The 20,544-nt window shown below is 40.7% G+C and overlaps 2 protein-coding genes and 1 long non-coding RNA gene across 11 annotated transcripts in view; 1 reads left to right on the top strand and 2 right to left on the bottom strand.

Annotated features, from left to right (window-relative positions):
• Positions 1–1,169: 1,169 nt before the first annotated feature.
• LOC110486312 (zinc finger CCCH domain-containing protein 7A) lies at positions 1,170–11,354 on the bottom strand. Of its 8 annotated transcripts, none has more exons than XM_021557811.3 (23): positions 11,191–11,354; positions 10,116–10,211; positions 9,713–9,752; positions 9,405–9,608; positions 9,142–9,300; positions 8,954–9,034; positions 8,808–8,861; positions 8,654–8,690; positions 7,087–7,457; positions 6,637–6,916; positions 6,251–6,276; positions 5,999–6,143; positions 5,515–5,673; positions 5,174–5,379; positions 4,301–4,401; positions 3,735–3,916; positions 3,309–3,382; positions 3,044–3,180; positions 2,847–2,952; positions 2,593–2,701; positions 2,333–2,466; positions 2,055–2,218; positions 1,170–1,942 (listed from the first exon to the last, which is right to left on the bottom strand). In XM_021557811.3, exons 1-23 carry the CDS (start codon positions 11,235–11,237, stop codon positions 1,753–1,755), a joined length of 3,102 nt encoding a protein of 1,033 aa, XP_021413486.2. In that variant the 5' UTR covers positions 11,238–11,354; the 3' UTR covers positions 1,170–1,752. The 8 variants fall into 8 exon arrangements, with proteins under 8 accessions (XP_021413486.2, XP_090052527.1, XP_090052528.1 ...); XM_090196401.1 differs by having other exon boundaries at positions 6,670–6,916; positions 11,191–11,353; XM_090196402.1 differs by having other exon boundaries at positions 6,670–6,916; positions 11,149–11,343.
• Positions 11,355–11,887: 533 nt separating this feature from the next.
• LOC110486311 (phospholipase A2-like) lies at positions 11,888–15,051 on the top strand. Its single transcript, XM_021557808.3, has 4 exons — positions 11,888–11,975; positions 13,339–13,507; positions 14,251–14,357; positions 14,874–15,051. The coding sequence occupies exons 1-4, from the start codon at positions 11,939–11,941 to the stop codon at positions 15,020–15,022; spliced, it is 462 nt and encodes a 153-aa protein (XP_021413483.1). The 5' UTR covers positions 11,888–11,938; the 3' UTR covers positions 15,023–15,051.
• The window catches only part of LOC149978910 (uncharacterized), a 32,595-nt gene continuing 26,774 nt past the window's right edge, over positions 14,724–20,544 (bottom strand). The window contains exons 2-3 of one of the 2 annotated variants that reach the window (XR_016485948.1): positions 18,824–19,368; positions 14,724–17,246 (exon numbers count right to left, since the gene is read on the bottom strand). This is a non-coding gene — a long non-coding RNA (uncharacterized LOC149978910). The remainder of the gene's footprint in view (positions 17,247–18,823; positions 19,369–20,544) is intronic. The other variant, XR_016485949.1, reaches the window with a different exon arrangement.

Genomic DNA, 20,544 nt, shown 5'->3' with positions numbered 1-20,544 from the left:
GATGTTGGAACATTGCTGGCGGGGACTTGCTTCCATTCAGGTTAGGCCTGGCTCGCAGTCGGCGTTCACGATTCATTCCAAAGGTGTTTGATGGGGTTGAGGTCAGGGCTCTGTTCAGGTCAGTCAAGTTCTTTCACACCTATCTCGACAAACCATGGACCTCGCTTTGTGCACGGGGCAATGTCATGCTGAAACAGGGAAGCAGCCACAGACAATTATTCCTCCTTCACCAAGATTAGTTGGCACTATGTAGTCGGGCAGTTAGTGTTCTCCTGGGATCCACCAAGCCCAGATTTGTCAGTCGGACTCTTAGGTGGTGAAGAGTGATTCATCACTCCAGAGAACGCATGTCCACTGCTCCAGAGTCCAATGGCGGCGAGCTTTACACCACTCCAACCGACGCTTGGCATTGTGCATAGTGATCTTAGGCTTGTGTGCGGCTGCTCGGCCATGGAAACCCATTTCATGAAGCTCCCGGCGAACAGTTCCGGTGCTGACGTTGCTTTTTGGAACTTGGTAATGAGCGTTGCAGGCCAGGATAGATTATTTTTTACATGCTATGTGCTTCAGCACTCGTTGATCCCATTCTGTGAGCTTGTGTGGCCTACCACTTTGGGGCTGAGCTGTTGTTGCTCCTAGATGTTTCCACTTCACAATAACAGCACTTACAGTTGACCGGGGCAGCTCTAGCAGGGCAGAAATTTGACTAACTGACTTGCTGGAAACGTGGCAGCCTATAACAGTGCCACGTTGACAGTCACAGAGCTCTTTAGTAAGGCCATTCTACTGCCAATGTTTACCTATGTAGATTACATGGCTGTGTGCTCGATTTTACACACCTGTCAGCAACGGGTGTGGCTGAAATAGTCAAATACACTCATTTGAAGGCGTGTCCAAACTTTTGTGTATATATATAGTGTGTGGTTAGCTGACACATAAAATACCTTCCAGGAATTGTAAGATCTGGCATGCATCTGCAATGTAGTCAGGCAGGAACTCAACTATTCGTCATCCCACAAAACATGCTATTCTTCATACCACATGCAACCACATGAAACTTTGTGAATGTTCTTCCATTTTAGACTTCATGACAACTAAGCACATTGCATAGAATGTCAACCTACATGTTTTAGGCTGCTACATTAATTAATGAACAAGTACAAAATCAATTCTTGCAACAAGAAATCAAGATTTTATTTTGGTTGGTCAGCATCTTCCAAAACCAACAGGCATAAATGCAACAAATTATGGAAATAATGAAAAAGACCTACATGAACATAATTTGTGAATGGACGCAGAATTCCATTTCAAACATTCCAATCTTCAGACGTATGAATCGTATAAAACAAAAAGGAGACGTCATAAGAACCTTTCTTAAAAACTCCTACAAAACAAGCCTTTTAAGTCACCTTTTGACCTAAGAGCTAGTCTGATAGTGTCTACCCATGCTTTGGCTTCTCTGAACAGGTCATCAATCCATTTCATGACAAGCAATCTTTGTGACGCGTCAATGATTGCTACGTTTACGTAAAAGGCAATGGTGCATCTCTTTATCTGTGATAAAAGGAACACAGCTCTGATCATTTGGAACACATGGCCAACTTTGTACTTTCCATTAAAATCAAGCTGTGATCTGCATCTCTCCTCTTAATGGTAGACTAGAGCCTCCCAAAGGCTAACCTGAACCTGTACCTCTTTTACTTAACACTGCAAAATATATTGCATCCCAACATAATCATGGTCATCAAATCATTACTTTATGTCTTTAAGCAGAAAACTATATTTGCCAAAGTCATTGTCATTTGGGGCTATAAGATGGTCTTTTCTTGCTTTGGCCAGTTTCATCAAAAGGAACTCCCTGCGCTCCGTCCATTCCTTTAGTTCCTCGTTTCCATGAGCCAGTTTACACAACTCCTCCTCTGTGCAAGTGCCTTTAAGGTATCTGTGGAAATGGGTGCAGTACCAGAAATGTCAGTCACCAATAACACCATTTCCAGTAACCAAATTAGGCACCAGTGACCTAAATAAACGTTGAACAAGCATAGAAACCTTACCTCTCGCAAACTCTAAAGGTGCCAGTGGGGAAGCGATACTGCCAGCAGTTCTGATCGTCCTCAGAGTTAAACACTTTCTCTCTGTGTTTTTCTGAGGTGATGTGCTGCTGCCACTGCCGGTCACTGTTGCAGTTCTTACCACAAAGCCAACAGTGGTTGCCAGCCTAGCATAACAGATATCATCAAGATGATATTAGCATGTTGATGGTTTGTGGTCACTTACAGCATGTTGACGGTCATATAACCATCTGGCCGTGGTTAAAACAGAGATTGCTTACCACCTCCTCAGCATAGTCTGTGGGCATGTGGATCTGCTTCCCGTTCTCCTTGATGGCGCTGTTGGAGGCCTCCTCGCTCCAGCCAGGCTTCTGAGACTGCAGCCAGTGCTCATACAGCTGCTCCATGTCAGGAACTAAATGGACACACACAGTTTAGTATCTGATTAAGTTTGTATTACTCATCATAATACATTTATTGTACATCACACAGGCATGAACTGCTGTACAAATACTACAGTCCATCTGTAACATGAACTCACTGTTGTTCTCTTTCATGTATGTCCACAGGTCCCTTTCCTCTGTGCTGTGTGCAAATGTGCAGTTTCCGATGTACTGGCACTTTTTGCCAGTAGACACGTGCATACAAATCTGTAAGGGAAACACACACACACAAATCATAAGCACTTTACACGAGGACAAAACATGATCCTCTCTGGGAGACTCCCATACGAGTCAGCTGAGTATGTGGTCAGACCAGTTGCTCTGGGAGCATTTGCAACCCTCCTAGTCCTACCTCAAACTGAGACGGGATGGGCTTCTTTGTTGGGAGAGGGCGGATCGTTGTCCACTTCTTGCGTTCGATGGAACTCACCAGCACCACTCGTTTGTCTTTTGACCACCTGCAACACAGGTCAGATGAAATTCACTATGCTGACCAGGCTATATTATTCAAATTGTCCTGAAATGGTTTCAGGGGAGAGAACTACTCACGAATGCCTGGCTTTGGCAGTGCAGTACTTCTTGTTCTTGTCTGCCTCACTAACTTGGCCGTTTCTCCAACACTGCCCACACACAAACTGCATCTTCAGATTTGGGGGTCCAAACCTCTTCAGTGGTGTGGTGAATTGCTGGAAGGACACAAAATAAATGGTTTGTGTCAGGTCATGTGGAAAATCTGCAGTCAAATGAACATTAGAAATACATTTAGGAAATAAAGCATGTTCTGAATATAGTGTTGTGTACAATGACTGTTTACCAGGGATCCTTGGGAGCCTGCCTCCATGTTCCAAAACCTATTGGCCTCATGGACTATATTTTCAGGAGTGATGCCTATCATAAACAGATTGCAAAGAGTTTTAAGAGGGATGTTCACTTAGAAAACCCACAAAAGTTACAAGAAGGTCCTTAAAAAGAGAAGAAACTCTTTCTGGCTGTATGTAATAACACAAAAAAAATGTTCTGGGCTAATAATGTAAGAAATAACACACACAAAAACAAAATACTGAAAAGTTGCTTAGGAGCTAGAAGCAGAGCTGCCGTGTCCATGAGCTACGGCTGTGAGATACTGCTGTGAGCTACGGCACCATCTTACAACTGGGAAAAGTCATCTTGATGAATTACCAATAACATTCTTTGATTAGATGCTATTTGAAGGCACCTTTAATAGGTGGTAAGGGCTTACCTAGCTGGTGCTGCATCATCCACACCTTCAGCTCGATCAGGCTGTGGGCATAGAAGCACTCGTCTTCCCGCACGCAGCCGTAGCGCACCTCATGCCGACAGATGTCCATCTGGTTCTGCGGACTGTACGGACGGATTTTGGAGTAGCGCACAGTGTTCTCCCTCAGAATGTGGACCAGGCACCTGAAAAGCACAACAACTCATATCATGTTCACAACCCCACTGTGCAGAGCATAGAATCATGTTACAATATACACTAGTGGGCTTAACGCAACAAAAAAACTGTAGTTGCCAAAACTCAAAAAACACACCTACATTCTTCACAAAATTAAGATTCAGAGAAAAAGTCTGTTTGAATTCACATGCAGTTATGCCACAAAACTATACACAATGTTTAGTCGAATGTGTGTTTCCAAAATGAACATTCTTACAGTATAATAAAGTGTTTCATTACAAAAGGAACCAGAGCGGTCAGCCACAAACCATCACTTACAAAGTAGACCGCAGCTTAATTCACTTAAAAACCTCTGCATCTCTCAGCATGTGTAAACAAGTGAAATGGCTTACTTCTGATCTTCAAAGGCATGTTTTGTCACAGGGTGAGAGCAAAGAGATGGGTTGTCCTTATTGGTTTTGCTGATTATTCTGGGTTTGTGATCAAAACACACCTGGAGATCAGACCAGATACATTAGAGGGATGAAGAACTCTTACAGGACACTACACACAGTACAGGTTTTAATAAAGGGCACAGCTCCCACTCATAAAACTGACGCTGAAGGTTATACCAGAGGCAGTAATGTGACAGTCAACGTTAGTGTTGTATTAGGGTTATTCCACGGTAACAGAATGACCGCAAAAACAACAAACCGGAATTCTGTTACCAAACTTTGTATCTGCACTGGTCTTCAAGTAAGTGGAAATTGATAAAAAGTTGTTCTAGTGCATAGATTTGTATGGTTTAACTTGCCAATAATTGTTTTTTTGTTTTTGTTTTTTGTTTTTGTTTTGTTTACTTTTAAAACAGAAAAAAAATCGTAGTCTCAGCATCATTGTTACCGTGGAATTCTATTGCTCGTGAGAAGAATGAGGACACAAGATGTGGTTAAAGTCAGGTTATATCAGCGGAACCTCAAGTCAAGCATTCTCTCTATAACACAGTGGTGCTCCACTCCAGTCAGATGTCCTCAGTCCTGCTGGTTTTCATTTCTCCCTGACACTTAATATCATTTTGATTGTCTAGAGTCCACACACTATTATTCTGGGCTGATTAAAAGGCAAAACCAAGCATCCACTGCAGCACTCAAGAACCAGAGTTGTGCACCCTTGCTGCTCTAGCACAACAATGGCAATGCAATAAGACAGACGTATCAATGAAGACACCCCATTACAGAAGGAACATATCACTTTTTTCCCCCCTCCCATTAAAACGCCCAACTTACCCCGCAGAGGAACATGAATATCCCGTGATGCTCCTGTAGGATCTTCGGGACAGTCAGATTGATCTTACTGGTGGGCCCAAATGGATCAAAGAGAAAGTCTCTGCAGATGAAGCCTTTGCGCTCCAGGGACCAAACATCAATCTCCTCTTGGCAGTAGGCAAATGTGCAGTGACCAGGGTACCTGCACCCCTCTCCAATGGCAACATCTACAAGATCATCGTTTTAGTTAATAATCCTCATAGGCAGCTGAACACCGTCACAGACGGACCATGAAGCACATTGGAGTAGTAGTATTGGAGTAGTAGTAGTATTATTATAGTAATAGTATTTTCAAGGCTTACCTTTGCAGATGTAGTATGGCCCAACATACTGGGATTTTGTCGGTCTGGGTCTGATCAGCTTCCATGACTTGTCTTGTTGATTTTTTATCCTTCCAAGTAATATGTCCTTCTTGCATTTGTGCTCTTCGGTATAGAGTGTGAAATCCAACACTCCAAGTCCTAGTGATAGGATATCAACATGAGCTTTCACAAACAATAATTATCATGTCCCATACATCAACCCAGTTTCATACTCTTAGATGTCGCACAATAAGCAAAATAGATTGATTCATATACAGTGAACAAAAATATAAAACGCAACATGTAAAGTGTTGGTCCCATGTTTCATGAGCTGAAATAAACCCCTGCCCAGTCATGTGAAATCCATAGATTAGGGCCTAAATCATTTATTTCCATTGACTGGTTTCCTTGAATGAACTGTAACTCAGTAAAATCTTTGAAATTGTTGCATGTTACGTTTATATTACATAAAGCATGTTCTTACCAGTTTTGACATAGCAGTTTGAGCATGCCTGTTTGAATTCATGAGTATCAGCCAGGGGATTTTTGGCCAGATCCACAATTGCAGGGAGGGGGGTTACATCTGGCATCCCCAGGGCCATTCCCATTGGCTTATCATGGTCAGTCAACTGGAGGGGAAACAAATGTCAATATCAATTTCAACAAACGACACAAACGGCAAGGTACTGTTGTGAAAATATCAGTGGGACATGAAGACTAGACAAGCTAGACTCACCTGCATGAATGGATGCTGACTATATCCTAGATTTCGGGGGGAGAGAAAAATAAAAATCAGAGACAACATTGACAAAAAGTTTATGAAAAGTAAATAACGAAAAAATCTAATTTCAGTTGATTGGTTTGTCAAAATCCAAATTTGTTAGCCATTGAGATTCCACTATCCAATAAGAAGTTACTTACATTTTAGTCTTTTAGCACACTTACAGGAGCAATTATGGTTAAGTGCCTTGCTCAAGGGCATATGGACAGATTTTTCACCTAGTCATCTCGGGATCCGAACCAGCTTACTGGTTACTGGCTCTCAAGAGCTAGGCTACGTGCCGCCCCAAATATAAGATATAAGGATAGTAACAAATGTTCAACACATTCGAGAGGTATTACCGTTAAACTGGCTGTATGCAACTCCTTGCATACCTGTCTGAGGTTCTGACATGGAGAGACTATCCAGTGAGTCCAATGGAGAGGAGACCCCGAAGGTGTCCAGACCTAAAGAGTACCCGCTGGCTTGTGGCTTGTGGTAGGGAGGAGGCAGAGTCACTGTGCACTGTGATGTCACATGCATAAAGGGGTTCATGTGAGATGGCATAAGGAAAGGACTAGACATGGAATTTGAAGGGGCACTGGTTGGAAAAGGGATTGGGCCCTTCATGGTGGGGATGATCTAGAGGAGAGAGAACAATACACTCTAAATTAGATATTGCTTTAACATGATAGTGAAAAGGCCAAATTTAAAACAAAAACAGATAAAGAACTATAATTTAATGTGCAAAAAAAAAATAACCCAAAAAACAACATTTTTCCTACATTAGCAGCAATCTCCCATGAACCTACCATGGGAGATTCTGTGGGCCCGGGGCCAGCTTGGTCCAGCAGATCATCCAGGTCATCTCCAATAATTTCCGCATCGAAGTCCGGGCGAGACTTTTGCATTGGCAAATGGTAAGACTGGGTAGGGCTGGCTCTGGCACCATTGACCAACGTAGGCATAGGCATGGAAATGGGAATAGGCAGGGGCACCAGAACATGAATGGGTTCTGGGGTGTGAACCTCAACAGGCGAGACCGAAGGGATGATGCTGACAGGGGGGGACTCAGCTTCTATTCTCTCATTCCGAGGGGGGTGCACCTTCATGGCGGCCAATGGGTCTAGGTTCGGGGGGGCTGGGTCTGGACCATCAGTTTCCTGAGGGGGCTGATTCACTTCTACAACACAGATGGGAATTTGGAAAGTGCAAACATATTAGAGTATTTCTGTCTGTGATAAAGCCCTTTTGTGGGTAAAAGATTCACTCATTGGCTGGGTCTGGCTCCCCAGTGGGTGGGCCTAGTGGGCATATGCCCTCCCAGACCCATCCATGGCCACACCCCTGGCCAGTCATGTGAAATCCATAGATTAGGGCCATAGATTGAAATTGTTGTACGATGCGTTTATATTTTTGTTCAGTATACATTGTTACAGTTGTTGGTTACCTAGCTAGGAAATTTTCACCATATCAGCATATACATGACAGTCAAAACAAGACATGGTATCAATAACAATATACAGCGAGTTGAAGCGAGCTTACTACAATTCCACACATGGCAGCTTCTTGTCATTGTTACTAGCCATCTGACCGTTCAGAATCATAACAACGCACCCCTTCCAGCCACGACAATGCACCTGCATCATTTACGTGATGTCAGCCAACCCATCTATTGGTCTATCAACTAATTTAGCAAGGCAGTCCAAAATTCCATCCCACCAAAACAGCCTGAAATTTCAGGCAGCCTTTTCAAACAGCTCTTACACTAAAAGGGCATTATAATTTTCACAAATAATTTTACAGTATTATTCCAACCTCATGGTAGAAATATACATCGAGTAAACCAAACATTTGGAAAACCTTCCTAATATGGAGTTGCGCACCTCCCCTTTTGTCTTTAGAACAGCCTCAAATCGTCAGGGCATGGACTCTAAAAGGTGTCGAAAGCATTCCACAGGGATGCTGGCCCATGTTGACTCCAAGGCGTCCCACAGTTGTGTCAAGTTGGCCGAATGTCCTTTGGGTGGTGGACCATTCTTGATACACACGGGAAACTATTGAGCGTGAAAGATCGAGCAGCGTTGCAGTTCTTCACACAAACCGGTGAGCCTGGCACCTACTACCATACCCTGTTCAAAGGGACTTAAATATTTTGTCTTTTCCATTCACCCTCTGAATGCACACATTCACAATCCATGTCTCAATCATCTCAAGGCTTAAAAACAGTGGCGGCTGCTGAGGGGAGGACGGCTCATAACGGCTGGAAAGGCGCTAATGGAATGGGATCAAACACATATCAAACATGGTTTCTACCATTCCACTCAGTGTATACAAAACACAAGTAAATTACTCAAACTAAATCACAGAATGTCTTACCAATTTCTATATCTTCCACAGATGTAGATCCATGAGACTGAAACAAATAAAAATAATTATCTTAACACCTTTACTTGCTGGTACACCACGTTCACTTGGTGCAAGTAATCTGTCTTGTGTGGGAATTCCCACAAAGACATGGAACTCCCTTTACCTTGTCATTGGATGCACCTGAATAGCTTGATCCAGGTAAAACATTTAAGGCAGGCTGTTGAAAGAAATGTCTCAAGGTTAGATACTAAGCCACATACTGAAGTAGCCCATGTGCCATTATTCATACTCCACACAGTACACCCTCACCTTACTCCTGACATAGGCTTTACGGATTTTCAATCCCAACATTTTGGCCAGGTCCTGAGTCAATCGTATGACATTGGGATCCTGAAAGAAACGATCACATATTGACAATAAGGATTATGAACTTCGAACTATAAAAGGAACAATCTACAACAAAAAATGTACGTGGTGTATTTTCTCTGCGGTCTCACCTGAGGCACTGCAAGGGAGCACTTCGCTACAGCCTCATAGGCCTCTTTATGCCTGCCCAGCTCTTTCAAGGCTCTGGCTTTCCTATAAAGAGCTCTATGGTTTCCCTCATTCAATTGAAGAGCTTTCTCACAGTCTACTAGTGCTTCATCATGCAGACCCTGAAATAAAATTCCCAAATTATACCACTTTTTGAACAGAGAATAAATAATACTTCATTCATAAATGTAAGACAAAACACACCACTTTCTTAAATCTGACTTACCGGTACTATGTTCAAGTAAGCAGCAGCTCGATTGGCATACAGCTTTTCCAACGTTCCAGTAGGTACACTGATGTCTTCCGAATCTGCATATTCTGCTATGCTCAAGGCCTCAGTGTACATTTCTATAGACCGCATCCATTCCCCTTCATTGAACACGTCATTTCCTTCACCAAACAGATTCTTCACAAGGTCCTGAATGAACACCTGAAAAAACAAATTCAACTTCTAAATACCAAAATAAGAGGTGCATTCTGAGCTTCATATGTCATTAATGTAGGTGCTGCCATTTGGGTTGATTGCATAATCACCTCATATCGTTCCTGAGTCCCAGGATAGGGCAGAGTTGACCTAGAAACAAACAAGTTCAAACTTAGAGCTCCTTCCGTTGACACTGAAAACATTCAAGTGTTACACCATTCAAGGACATCATAGAGTAATCTTTTCCAAAATAATACAATTTCAATATTACTCACATTGAGGCACAAGATCCAGAAATAGCTCAACAACATCTGACTTGTTGTACAGTTCCAGGCAGTTACCACTATGCAAACACTTAGTCTGTCTCCTTCAAAAACGTATTGTTATTCTCTTCCCCCAAGACCAGCCCTTGGTGGCTGACAACAGCTCTGTAGCCTGATTTCCCTATGCACTCAACCAATCAGCATTCCCTAGGTACACTGACTTGGACTGGGGAGTCCTGATCATACTCACTGGATGAACTGCAGCCCATTCTCAATATCCTGCCAGCGACTGCTTCGGTCCTGACACAGGGTTGACATGTTCACCTGTTTCTTTAGGTCCTGGTCTCTGTCAACACAATATGTCATTTTAAAAGTTAGTTAGCTTGCTACTTAACATGTATAGGCCTACTCGAGGGTATAATTGTATCATTGTCAAAACCGTTTTTTGTCGTAGGCCTTGCATACAGTAAGAATACGTCCAAACATACGTTCATTAAGTTACTCACTCATTAACTACTCAAATAAAGACGAGACAATTCACATCGTGAATTTGTATAACGTTAAACAGGTGAAAATTACTTTTCAGGCTTCATGTGCTCCTGACTCAACAAAGCATGCGAAAGCCTCGAAAACCCCATAGCTTTAAAATTCGTCATGCCTTGAACTTCCTGTATGTCGTCTTCACGAGCTAGTTAGTTCAAAGTAATCGGTCAATATTTCGAGAAGATAAAAACCTAACTAGCTAAAGTGAGTCTGCTTACGACTGACAACGAGTCTGGCTATACAAATCTACAGTACAGTAGTTGGGAGAGTTGATCCTGGACGAACGTTATAAAGTTTACATTATCACAAGTTAGCCCCATAACGTCAGAGGAAATGTTCGATACCCACTGACATATGTAGCTAGCTAGTTAGCCTACCTAGGTTGAGGTATTTGTTCGACCTAGACGCTATCTTAACTAAATTAGACTAACCGATCTGGCACGAGAAAGATATTGATATTCTAAACACAAACAGTATGCAATGTGATTGCTAGATAGCCATGGCTATAGAGTTTGCAGTTACATGCTTGTCAAAGATAACGTTCACTAGTAGAGTACCTGTACATTTTTCTACAGTAACGTTAGTTAGCTTCCTAGCAAGCTAGTTATCAATATGTCGGGCGGGAGATGCAAGAGAGCTAGCTAGCTACAGTACACGACTGTTAGCGGTGTAGCCAGCAGCTAGATAGCAAACTAGCTAGTTAGCCATCTTACAAATAATGACATTTAAAATATGCTCACCCTTAAGAAATGTGTATATGTCAAAAATAAAAAAGTCCACACCTAAATGAGTACAGCTTAAGATGTATGACTTGTTCCCTGGCCAGCATCAGTGATTTCTTGAGTGTTGGGGACACGAATCATGCATGATGTGGCCTGATCTCTGGCCTGACGTTTTTCATGTTTGCTAGATTCCATACTTATTCGAGGAAACAGGGCCCCCTGTTGACCACAAACTGTGTTCTGACTTTTTACTTTAGTAAACTATGAAATTACAGTGCTATCTATGTACATGATGAGATCTTGAAATGTCAACAAATAAATATAATTCATATTCATTATTAACGTAAATATAGCATTATATACAACCTTTTGACACAGTTGACTTGCTGGGTCTTTATAATCATGTTTTCTGTGAGGAATTGCATGCAATAAGGCTGTTGACATGATAAAACAATGACCACAGACATTAATTTATTGATCAATTAGACCTACTTCTAGTATTCTACATGGCATTAGTCCTGAACTGAAGTCCTTGGTCTTCCAGAATCTGAACAAAAGTCATTTAACAATTGGCTTGAAGTAATACTAAATTATGGACTCTGGGGTGATTCTAACAGAGAGGGAACTCTAACCACGTTCAGATAAGTGTTCAAGGATTAGTTTACAGCAGATTATTCCGAGAGGAGGAGGGAATGATGCTCAGGAGATTATTCAAACCAGACTCTAAAAAAAACTCTCCACTGCACTGAAAGCCTATGTCCACCAGTGTAAATAAGCAGCAGTGCATGCAGACTCCCTCTTGCACACCATGCCTGCGCTTTATCGGATACTTCTACTGTTCTCTGGTAAATTGCTGCTTGAATTTCTTTACCTTTTTAACACATTTTGCAGGGAATGATTAAGAGGGATTGAGAGGGAGTGAAGTCATTTTAAAGGACAATGTTATGAGTGCCTTCAGAGATCTAACATGAAAGGAACTTAGATCTGTTATAGTCTGATGATTCAACTCCTTAATTTCACACAACAATACAACTGTATTATCTTGAAATGGTTGAATCTTTTATTTCAATAATCTTGTGATCTTTATATAGAGCACATTTTATGGTTAAATTTGTACTTTAATACATGTTTAACGATTTAACAAATCAGTACCAATGTCAATTGCCATGTCTTGTATGTTGACAACCAATATGCACATTACAAATTAATATGAATTTGATCTGGGAAAAGATGTTAAAGAACTAGACCAGAGTACAAGAGTGTAAAGGGAATTTCCAGCTGAACAAAAAGGAGAGCAGTGCCATAAAACGTGTGAAGTTGTTTTGTATTGTATTAATTTCATAAGCTATGGTTGTCTAAAAATATCAGTGTCAGAGAAATTATAGTCAATCATAAACACATTTGGTTTAATACAAGTTGCAAAAAGGAGACACCCCAGCATAGAAGCATAGAACACTTTGAACCTTGGGCCTTCTCTGCAAAGATACTTATATATTAATCAGACAGTATCAAATGTTCTCTAAACATCAGCCTGAGGCTTGTACGAAGTCAAACAAAAGACAGTGACTTTGCCAGCTGCTACAGAATCACGGTGCTCCAAATGTCATTGTGACCTCAGTCCTTGTACCTTCAGTAGCTCTGGCGTCAATCACTATCAAACGATATGAGAACAATCCATAACATTCAGTGACAAGTCTAGTGACCATCAACCCGTACACAAATGAGTGTCACAAATAGAACACTAGAAATCATGTGTCTGACAGAAAGGGAAAACATAAACATTTGCTAAGCATTGTGTTAATTACTCTTAACTGAATATGAACTTCATTTGTCTTAAATATTCCCCATTACAAAGAGCATCTTTCTTGGAAAATGTGAGGGACTTGCAATTGCAATATTAGGTTGTCACTTCATAAATAGACTTGCAATAATACAGCATGTCCATCCATACACTTTGAACACTTAGACATTCAGAATCATTTTCATATGAGAGACTAATCACAGAGCTACACTTCTCAATTTTCACTTGATGACAGGACATATGTCTAAAGAGATAGTATGAAGCAAATGGCACATACTAAGCAAGGCTGCTACATCCATACAAGTATAAGCAAGTGCACATTTTGAACAAGATGTGTGCACACGTGATTGGTGTACCTGTGTTGCGCTGAGATTCATGTTCTTCTTCTGTTGTTGTTGTTGTTGCAGTGGTAATAGCCTCTATGTCACTGCAGAGGCCTCCACGAACTAAGAGAGGGCTACTGGAGCTGGCAGGAGTCATCAAGTGCAGCACAGGCAGATCAGCCCTGGCTTATATGATGTATGGTTGCTACTGTGGACTGGGGGGTCAGGGCTGGCCCAGGGATAAAGCAGACTGGTGAGGCAGTAGGACAGAGGCGCGATGAGATGTTCTAGCATGTAAAAGTCTGGCATGTTCTGTGAAGCTGATGATGTATTACTGAGCTATATAGTTGTAATGATGTGTTATAAACATGTTATAAACATATATATTTTTTTGGGGGGAGTGCCATTTCATAACAAACTCAGATCATTTAGAGTACCACTGAATGAAAACCCCCTCAATCAACTGTTCAGTCTGGTAGGCCACAATAACATCCTGCATTATGCGATGCAGTTCAAACTGCAAAGTGTATCATTTGAGGTTTTCTTTTGAGGTTTTGCCCTCTTGTCAATTGGATATTTGGAAATAGACATGCACAACCAGCACTCCCACACTCAAAATCCTAACCATAACTTCCTTCTGTCCACTAATCACAGACATGAATGCCCACAACACCGTTAAACTACAGAACCTCCAGCCTCCAGATCTCTCATATGCCTGCCTACTAACAATAGTTGAGCCCATCCTCTTTCATTTCCCTTTGTGTTAAATAGAGCTGATGTTGGTCCAAGCTACAATAATATGGAAAAACGCCCAGTCTCTGCCTTTTCAGTTAATAGTTTCTCAAACATTATTTATACAATAATAGTTTTAATTGGGTATTTTTTAAACTAGAAAAAGGGACTGTTTTACTTATGTAGTGCATCACCGAGACAGCAAATAGTTCTTATAATGCTCTGTTTTAAGTGTTACAGTAGTGTATTTTGTCCTTCGTTAAGGTGCTGTCACAAACATGACTGCTGCTACGGAGATGCAGAAATTGCTGGTTGCCACACCAAGACAAGAAAGTATCAATGGACATGTGAAGACAGGACTGCAGAATGTGGTATGCCATCTCAGTTTTATGCACATGAATGAGACATAATGATTAAATCAAGCTGAGTAAGCCTATCCCTCCCCTTACAGAGGTGTGGTCGTTTAGAGAAAGAAAATACTGCATGCTATGACTTTGTCGTTTTTGTATAGTTTTGCTGTTGAAAATGAATGGGTCTTTTCAGTGCATGGAAAAATAACAGATGTGTCATCAACAAACATCTGAGTAGTTTACAAACACTGCAGACATTATAGGGGACAGGAGGGCTAGGAGGGAATGGGCACGAAAGGAATCATTTCTCACCCACGTTTTCAGGTATTTTAAGCTCTCACCATAATTGCTAATCGCAAAAGCACATAGGACAAGCCACACAGTTCAGGATGTTTACGGTGTTTATTTGAGCATCAGACATTTTCTAACATTTCTAAACCTCAGAGTGTTTCCTTCACATCCTCCACAGACCACTCCTTTCACATCAGCTGTCATTTAAGGAAACTACTCACCCGCTTAACCCTCTTTTCATTCCAGATGATCTCAAGGACAAATGTGAGAAGATTCTCTGCAAATGTGACAGGGAGGCAGCCAAATGCTTGAGAAAGGCACCTTTCATACGGAAATATGCTATGTGGCCAGACTTTCTCTGTGGGTGTACACTGCCAACATGTAATATCTACTGATTCAATAAATGTACACTTGTTGATTTTTACATCTGCTGTGTGTCTATTTATGTTAATAGAATATCATATGTATCTCCTTCACAACATTATAATGGCATGTAACTGCAGTAATACTTCAGGGCATTTTGTATGGATATCTCCTTTTTTTCCCATTTATATGAAAAGGAGAAACACTATTACAGTGTGACTATGTCATTAGATAAACAAACTGTGTGATGAGGCTCTCCAAATTGAGCATAATGACCAGAAATTACATGCACAGGTAACAAACTAGTGTACAAAACAGAGAGAGCTCAGTAGTGGTTACATAACATCCCAGGGTTTATTCTTAGGGGGTGAAATGTTGCAGCCAAGGTGAGATCAGGTAGCCTAAGTACTTACAATAGTGTACTTATACCCGGGTGTGTTGTGCCTTACCTTATACTCCCTGAGGCTCTGCCGAGGTCTCTTTTCCACTGCTGTAATCCTCTCTAACTAACCCAGCATGATATATCACCTCTTAAAAGGATTCTAAAAGCATCCTGAAGTTTTCACCGGATTTACGTTTTCAACTTAATGTTTACTTTGCTGGAGCTCAGTAGCCGTAAATTATAATATACAGCACGTGACCAACAGATGGCAATGTTGAATGTTTACTGCAAAGCTAAGATGCATGTTCATGTTACAGTTTACAGTAAAGATGCAAACACGTTCATACACTATTAGTAGCATACTGTATACTTACATCTAGCCTAATGAATTCTATCTAAGGCAGACCTGGGTGCAAATACTATTTAGGGTATTTCAATTTGTCACGCCCTGACCTTAGTATTCTTTGTTTTCTTTATTATTTTGGTTAGGTCAGGGTGTGACGAGGGTGATATATGTGTTGTCGCTGTCTAGGGTTTTTGTATGTTTATGGGGATGTTTCAGTCTAGGTGTTTTTATATCGATGGTTGCCTATTTTGGTTCTCAATCAACGATGTTTATCATTGTCTCTGATTGGGGACCATATTTAGGTAGCCATATTCCTTGGGTTATTGTCTATGTGTAGTTGCCTGTGTCAGCAATCGGTTTATATAGCGTCACGTTCATTTTGTAAGTTTGTTTAGTGTTTCTTCGTTTAATTAAAGAGTATGTATTCGTATCACGCTGCGCCTTGGTCTCCTTATGACGAACGTGACACAATTACTTACAAAAACACTTGAAGTGAGTATTTTGATATTTTTTATTTGAAAATACAAGTAATTGAATATTGCAATGTACTTGGAAATACGCTTTAAAAGTACTGGCATGTACTTAAATGCTTAAATACACAGAAGTGTGTTTTCGAATACAAATATTAAAATACTCTTTGCATTTGTCCATTTGGTCCTAGGGGTATTTGAAGTAACTGAGAATGGCTATTAATATAATTATTAAAGAATACTTCAAATTAAAGGAGTTGATTTGGTGAAATCGTTTGAAAATACACAGATATGCATGTATTGAACCCAGGTCTGCTCTGAGGTAGATACATTTCTTGTCTACGTTTGTGACATATGACCTGCATAGGGAAGGTCAAAGGAGGCAACTGAAGTCTGTCTTATACTGTTTTTGGGCATGTTTGTCCTGCGCCGCTGCATCAGAAATTGCATTCCTAACTTCAAAAGATTGAGCTGTTTAGAATGTTTTGGTATTTCTGTTTTTGGGCATGGCTTTTTGAAAGGATTAATGACAACAATAGCCTTAAAGAGAGACATTTCATTAGAAACCAAAACTCCTGTAATAAGCTGGATATTTCATACAGATGCTATGACTATAAGTAGTCTGTATAGAAGTCCTGCTTTAGTCTAATCTACAGCGGTATGTGTTCGTATTCTGGGAATGTTGGGCATTCTCCTTCGGCAGTGCAGATGCAGCTCTACAGATGCTCATGAAAGGAATCTGGCTCCCCCTATGGGCACAGGAAACACAGGCTGCTAGAAGAAGGCCCTCCTCCTTCAATAAAGTCATTGGTATGATGCTTTTTCCCACCTCACTCTCACATGGACCAACAGTGAGTTCCTTACAGAGATGGCCTCAGTTTCCAGACCTGAGTTTGAGGACATATAAGGTTAGGAAGTAAATCTGTTTGTGTTTTAGTGGTGTGGTGGTGGAAGATCTTCCCCCAGCTGAATGGTTTCCTTGTTTCATAATCTGCTGTAGGTAGTGTCAGCGAGTACTCAGCACCAGTAGGTGGTGTCATACACATAGTTAACTAGACCTGAAGGGAGAAGGAACAAGACAACACAGATGTTTATTGTATCTGAATCATATTTCAATTCAATTGATAAGAAATAAAGTTGTACTTTAGTTTGGCTGAACATTGTGTCTACTGTTGTACCTCATGCAATGCCCAAATGAATTAAAATAGTTTTCCAATAAGTGTGAGCAGTAGGGTCAAGAGATAATTATGTCTGACTCCTATTTTGAACCCCAACTATATTGCACATAAATTCATTCCCACTTATATGACCTGATGATCTCTGTTGCTATATACTGTATTACACTACTGACCAGTAAACTCAGAAGAACAACGGTCTTCATCATGAGAACTAATGTAAACAACCATATTAGTGTAATCTGATTACTTCAGTAAGTGCATCCACTTTTCACAGAGCACAGTGAAGTAGCTAAGCCTGTGTCCCATTTTCGAGCTCACGCGGGACACTCCCCATACGAGGAAAAAAAAGGAAAATGTAAAATATATTTTTTTAGCTACATTTTGGGGTATATGTGAAATATTTGAAATTGGCCCCCCAAATATTTTATAACTTTTAAATACATTCCGTAATATATGTTGTAATGTATGTAAACATTTGCATCAATGTTTAATGTATTTCAAAATACATTCTGAAACACATTAAAGAGTATTTATTGATGTACTTGGTAAGTATATATTTTTTTGGGGGGGGGGGGGAATGTTTTGTAAAATATATTCCAACATGTATTTAAATGTATTTGTATACATTAAATTAAAATGTATGGCAAATATTTTTTTTAAATGGCCATATCATATAGTAATGAAATGGTGAGTGTCTTAACAATTAAAATTTATTAGGCTCTTTAGTATCACATGCACTTTTGTCAGTGTCATTAAGACTGTAGAACTAGCACTGTACAAGCTTAACCATTCTTCTTCTTTGGTATTATGGCGGTCAGCAAACAAATGTTACAGGTGCATGCCGCCACCAACTGTATTGGCTCTAAATAAGCCTAATATTCTGTAGTACAAATTCATTACACATGGTGAAGAAATTGCCCTACCAACTAACCCTACAACCATTAATGTATGTATATATTCCACTACTTTGGCCCCATCTGATCCTACACCAGGCCAACAGCCTATGAGGACATGACACCATCATTCAGCTTTCTGATGTAAAATCTTGTACCCCCAAGTATTTCTCTACAGCTGCAACCACAACATCTATCTTCTGTGATTTCCGTTTCATTCCTAAGGTACAGGTGACAACCATGGCCATGAACGCCAAGAAAACAACCTTACTGAATGAAGCATGTTATTCCTATCACTCGTTATTGATCTCTGCCATATTCACAGGGATCTTCTTAGGATCCCTCACACTGGACCCATCTTCATCTACTACTCTCTTCACTGCTTCAGCATATGACACCTTATGCTCTACTCGGATCCCGGCAACCTAAACCTGCCTTTCTCTCACCTGACACATCTGAGACAAAGCAATGTGTACCCTACAGTTTACACACACAACTTTTCCCGACGACACTAAGCATTCCTCCTGCACACTTCTCACGTCTAGGAATCTCCCTCATACTCACAGCTGCCACATGAAGATAACTTGACTTTATCTGGTAAAAACTCTGCATCAAAACTCAGTATTTACAGAGAGTGTCTTCTCTGTTTCACCACGCTCTCCACCGGGTCTGCATCGCACGAAACGGCAGGTGTCACAGACACCAGGAATCTTCAACTCCAGTTATCACGCCTTTCAACGGCGCCCTGCAATGGAGAGGAAAGCAAGTCTCAGTTCTTGTCCTTCTGGATGGCAGAAACGCAAAAACAAATCCACATGATTCCACTTCGAGTCACTTTCACCGACCCAACATTCTCCAACCTCTTCTCCACTCAACCCGAAAAAAAACAAATTATCCTCATCGGACGAGGCTCAAACTCCGCGGTCTTCCCGACACCTGCCACCGCAGTCAATTAATCCTCAGTCTCGTCATGTTCAATTTCATTGTCCAGCACTCTATTTACTCTTAATATGTTCCACTTTATTCCTTTTTTTCCTACCCACTTCAATGGGTTCCCAAGTCCGACAACCATTCAGGTGTATCATCTTGCGAGTCCCCGGCAGACCAACCTGCACAGAACACAATTTAACACATTAACTGGCATGACAACCCGTCTCATGGGAGACTACACTCCCAACAAGCCACGCCTCCAAGTCTTCTAATAGGCTGTCGCCAATTATTTTACTTGACACATACCAAAAGCACTAAGGAGCATTTAAATTACTACATAAATGACTACACACGATACATTATCGGTCATGTAGTGACAGTGTGTGACAAAAACTTAACGAGAGCATTGCAACCAACGTCCAACTTAAAGTGTTCAATTGGCCCTCCCTGTTGCACAAAACAAGCTTCCATTCCCCCTGTCATGGCAGATGTAACTAGTAATTACCAATAATTTATAGATACACTAGATGACTAGTAGGGGGCGCTGTGTTGAAGCCACCGTGTCTCCATCTTGGCAATCCCCCAATGTTGTAAAAAATATTGACGAGTGCATTGCAACAAACTTCCAACTGGCAGAATTTAACATGTACTGGGTCGCTCCACGAAATTAGTGCCTTTTTTTTAATACATTTGAAATGTTAAGTTGAAATGATGCAGCAATATTGCATTTTAAAAGGCTGTTATATGAAATTAATTGCCCTTTAATATAGGTCACATTCAAATCAGATGTTCAACATGAAGACTTGCTAAAGTGCAAATACTGTGACTTCGAGTAACATTTTAACCCACTAACCCCAGAAAATACATCAAAATGACATAATACGGAACATTAATAGACAAGAACAGCTCAAGGACAGAACTACATTATGTATGGTGAAACTAGTTATTTTTTAAAATATTTTTCACACATTTTTGCATTTAATTGGACCTCCCTGTTGGACAAAACAAGCTTCCATTCCCCTGTTACGACGGGGATTCGTGGCTGATTTAACTAGTAATTACCAATCATTTATATTCCGTGCCTTCAGAAAGTATTCACACCCCTTTACTTTTTCCACATTTTGTTGTGTTACAGCCTTAATTTAAAATCGATTAAATGTAGATTTTTTTTGTCATTGGCCAACACATAGTACTCCATAATGTGGAATTATGTTTTCGAAATGTTTACAAATGCCTTTGTTATGGCAAGCCTCAATAAGTTCAGGAGGGAAAATGTGCTCAACAAGTCATGTACTAAGTTGCATGGACTCACTCTGTGTACAATAAGAGTCTTTAATATGAATGTTTAATGACTA

Source organism: Oncorhynchus mykiss, chromosome 13, assembly GCF_057628025.1.
Source record: "Oncorhynchus mykiss isolate SJ-2025 chromosome 13, ASM5762802v1, whole genome shotgun sequence".
NCBI lineage: Eukaryota > Metazoa > Chordata > Actinopteri > Salmoniformes > Salmonidae > Oncorhynchus > Oncorhynchus mykiss.
This window is presented reverse-complemented; position numbering and strand designations above follow the sequence as displayed.

Coding starts and splice junctions, on each gene's coding strand:
- LOC110486312 (XM_021557810.3), bottom strand. CDS start 10,521: ATGACGAATTTTAAAGCTATGGGGTTTTCGAGGCTTTCGCATGCTTTG. Junction 5,674..5,998: donor AAACTGCTATGTCAAAACTG/GTAAGAACATGC, acceptor TCCTATCACTAG/GACTTGGAGTGTTGGATTTC. Junction 2,953..3,043: donor ACTGCCAAAGCCAGGCATTC/GTGAGTAGTTCT, acceptor CCTGTGTTGCAG/GTGGTCAAAAGACAAACGAG.
- LOC110486311 (XM_021557808.3), top strand. CDS start 11,939: ATGCCTGCGCTTTATCGGATACTTCTACTGTTCTCTG. Junction 11,976..13,338: donor GATACTTCTACTGTTCTCTG/GTAAATTGCTGC, acceptor TTGTTGTTGCAG/TGGTAATAGCCTCTATGTCA. Junction 13,508..14,250: donor CCCAGGGATAAAGCAGACTG/GTGAGGCAGTAG, acceptor TCCTTCGTTAAG/GTGCTGTCACAAACATGACT.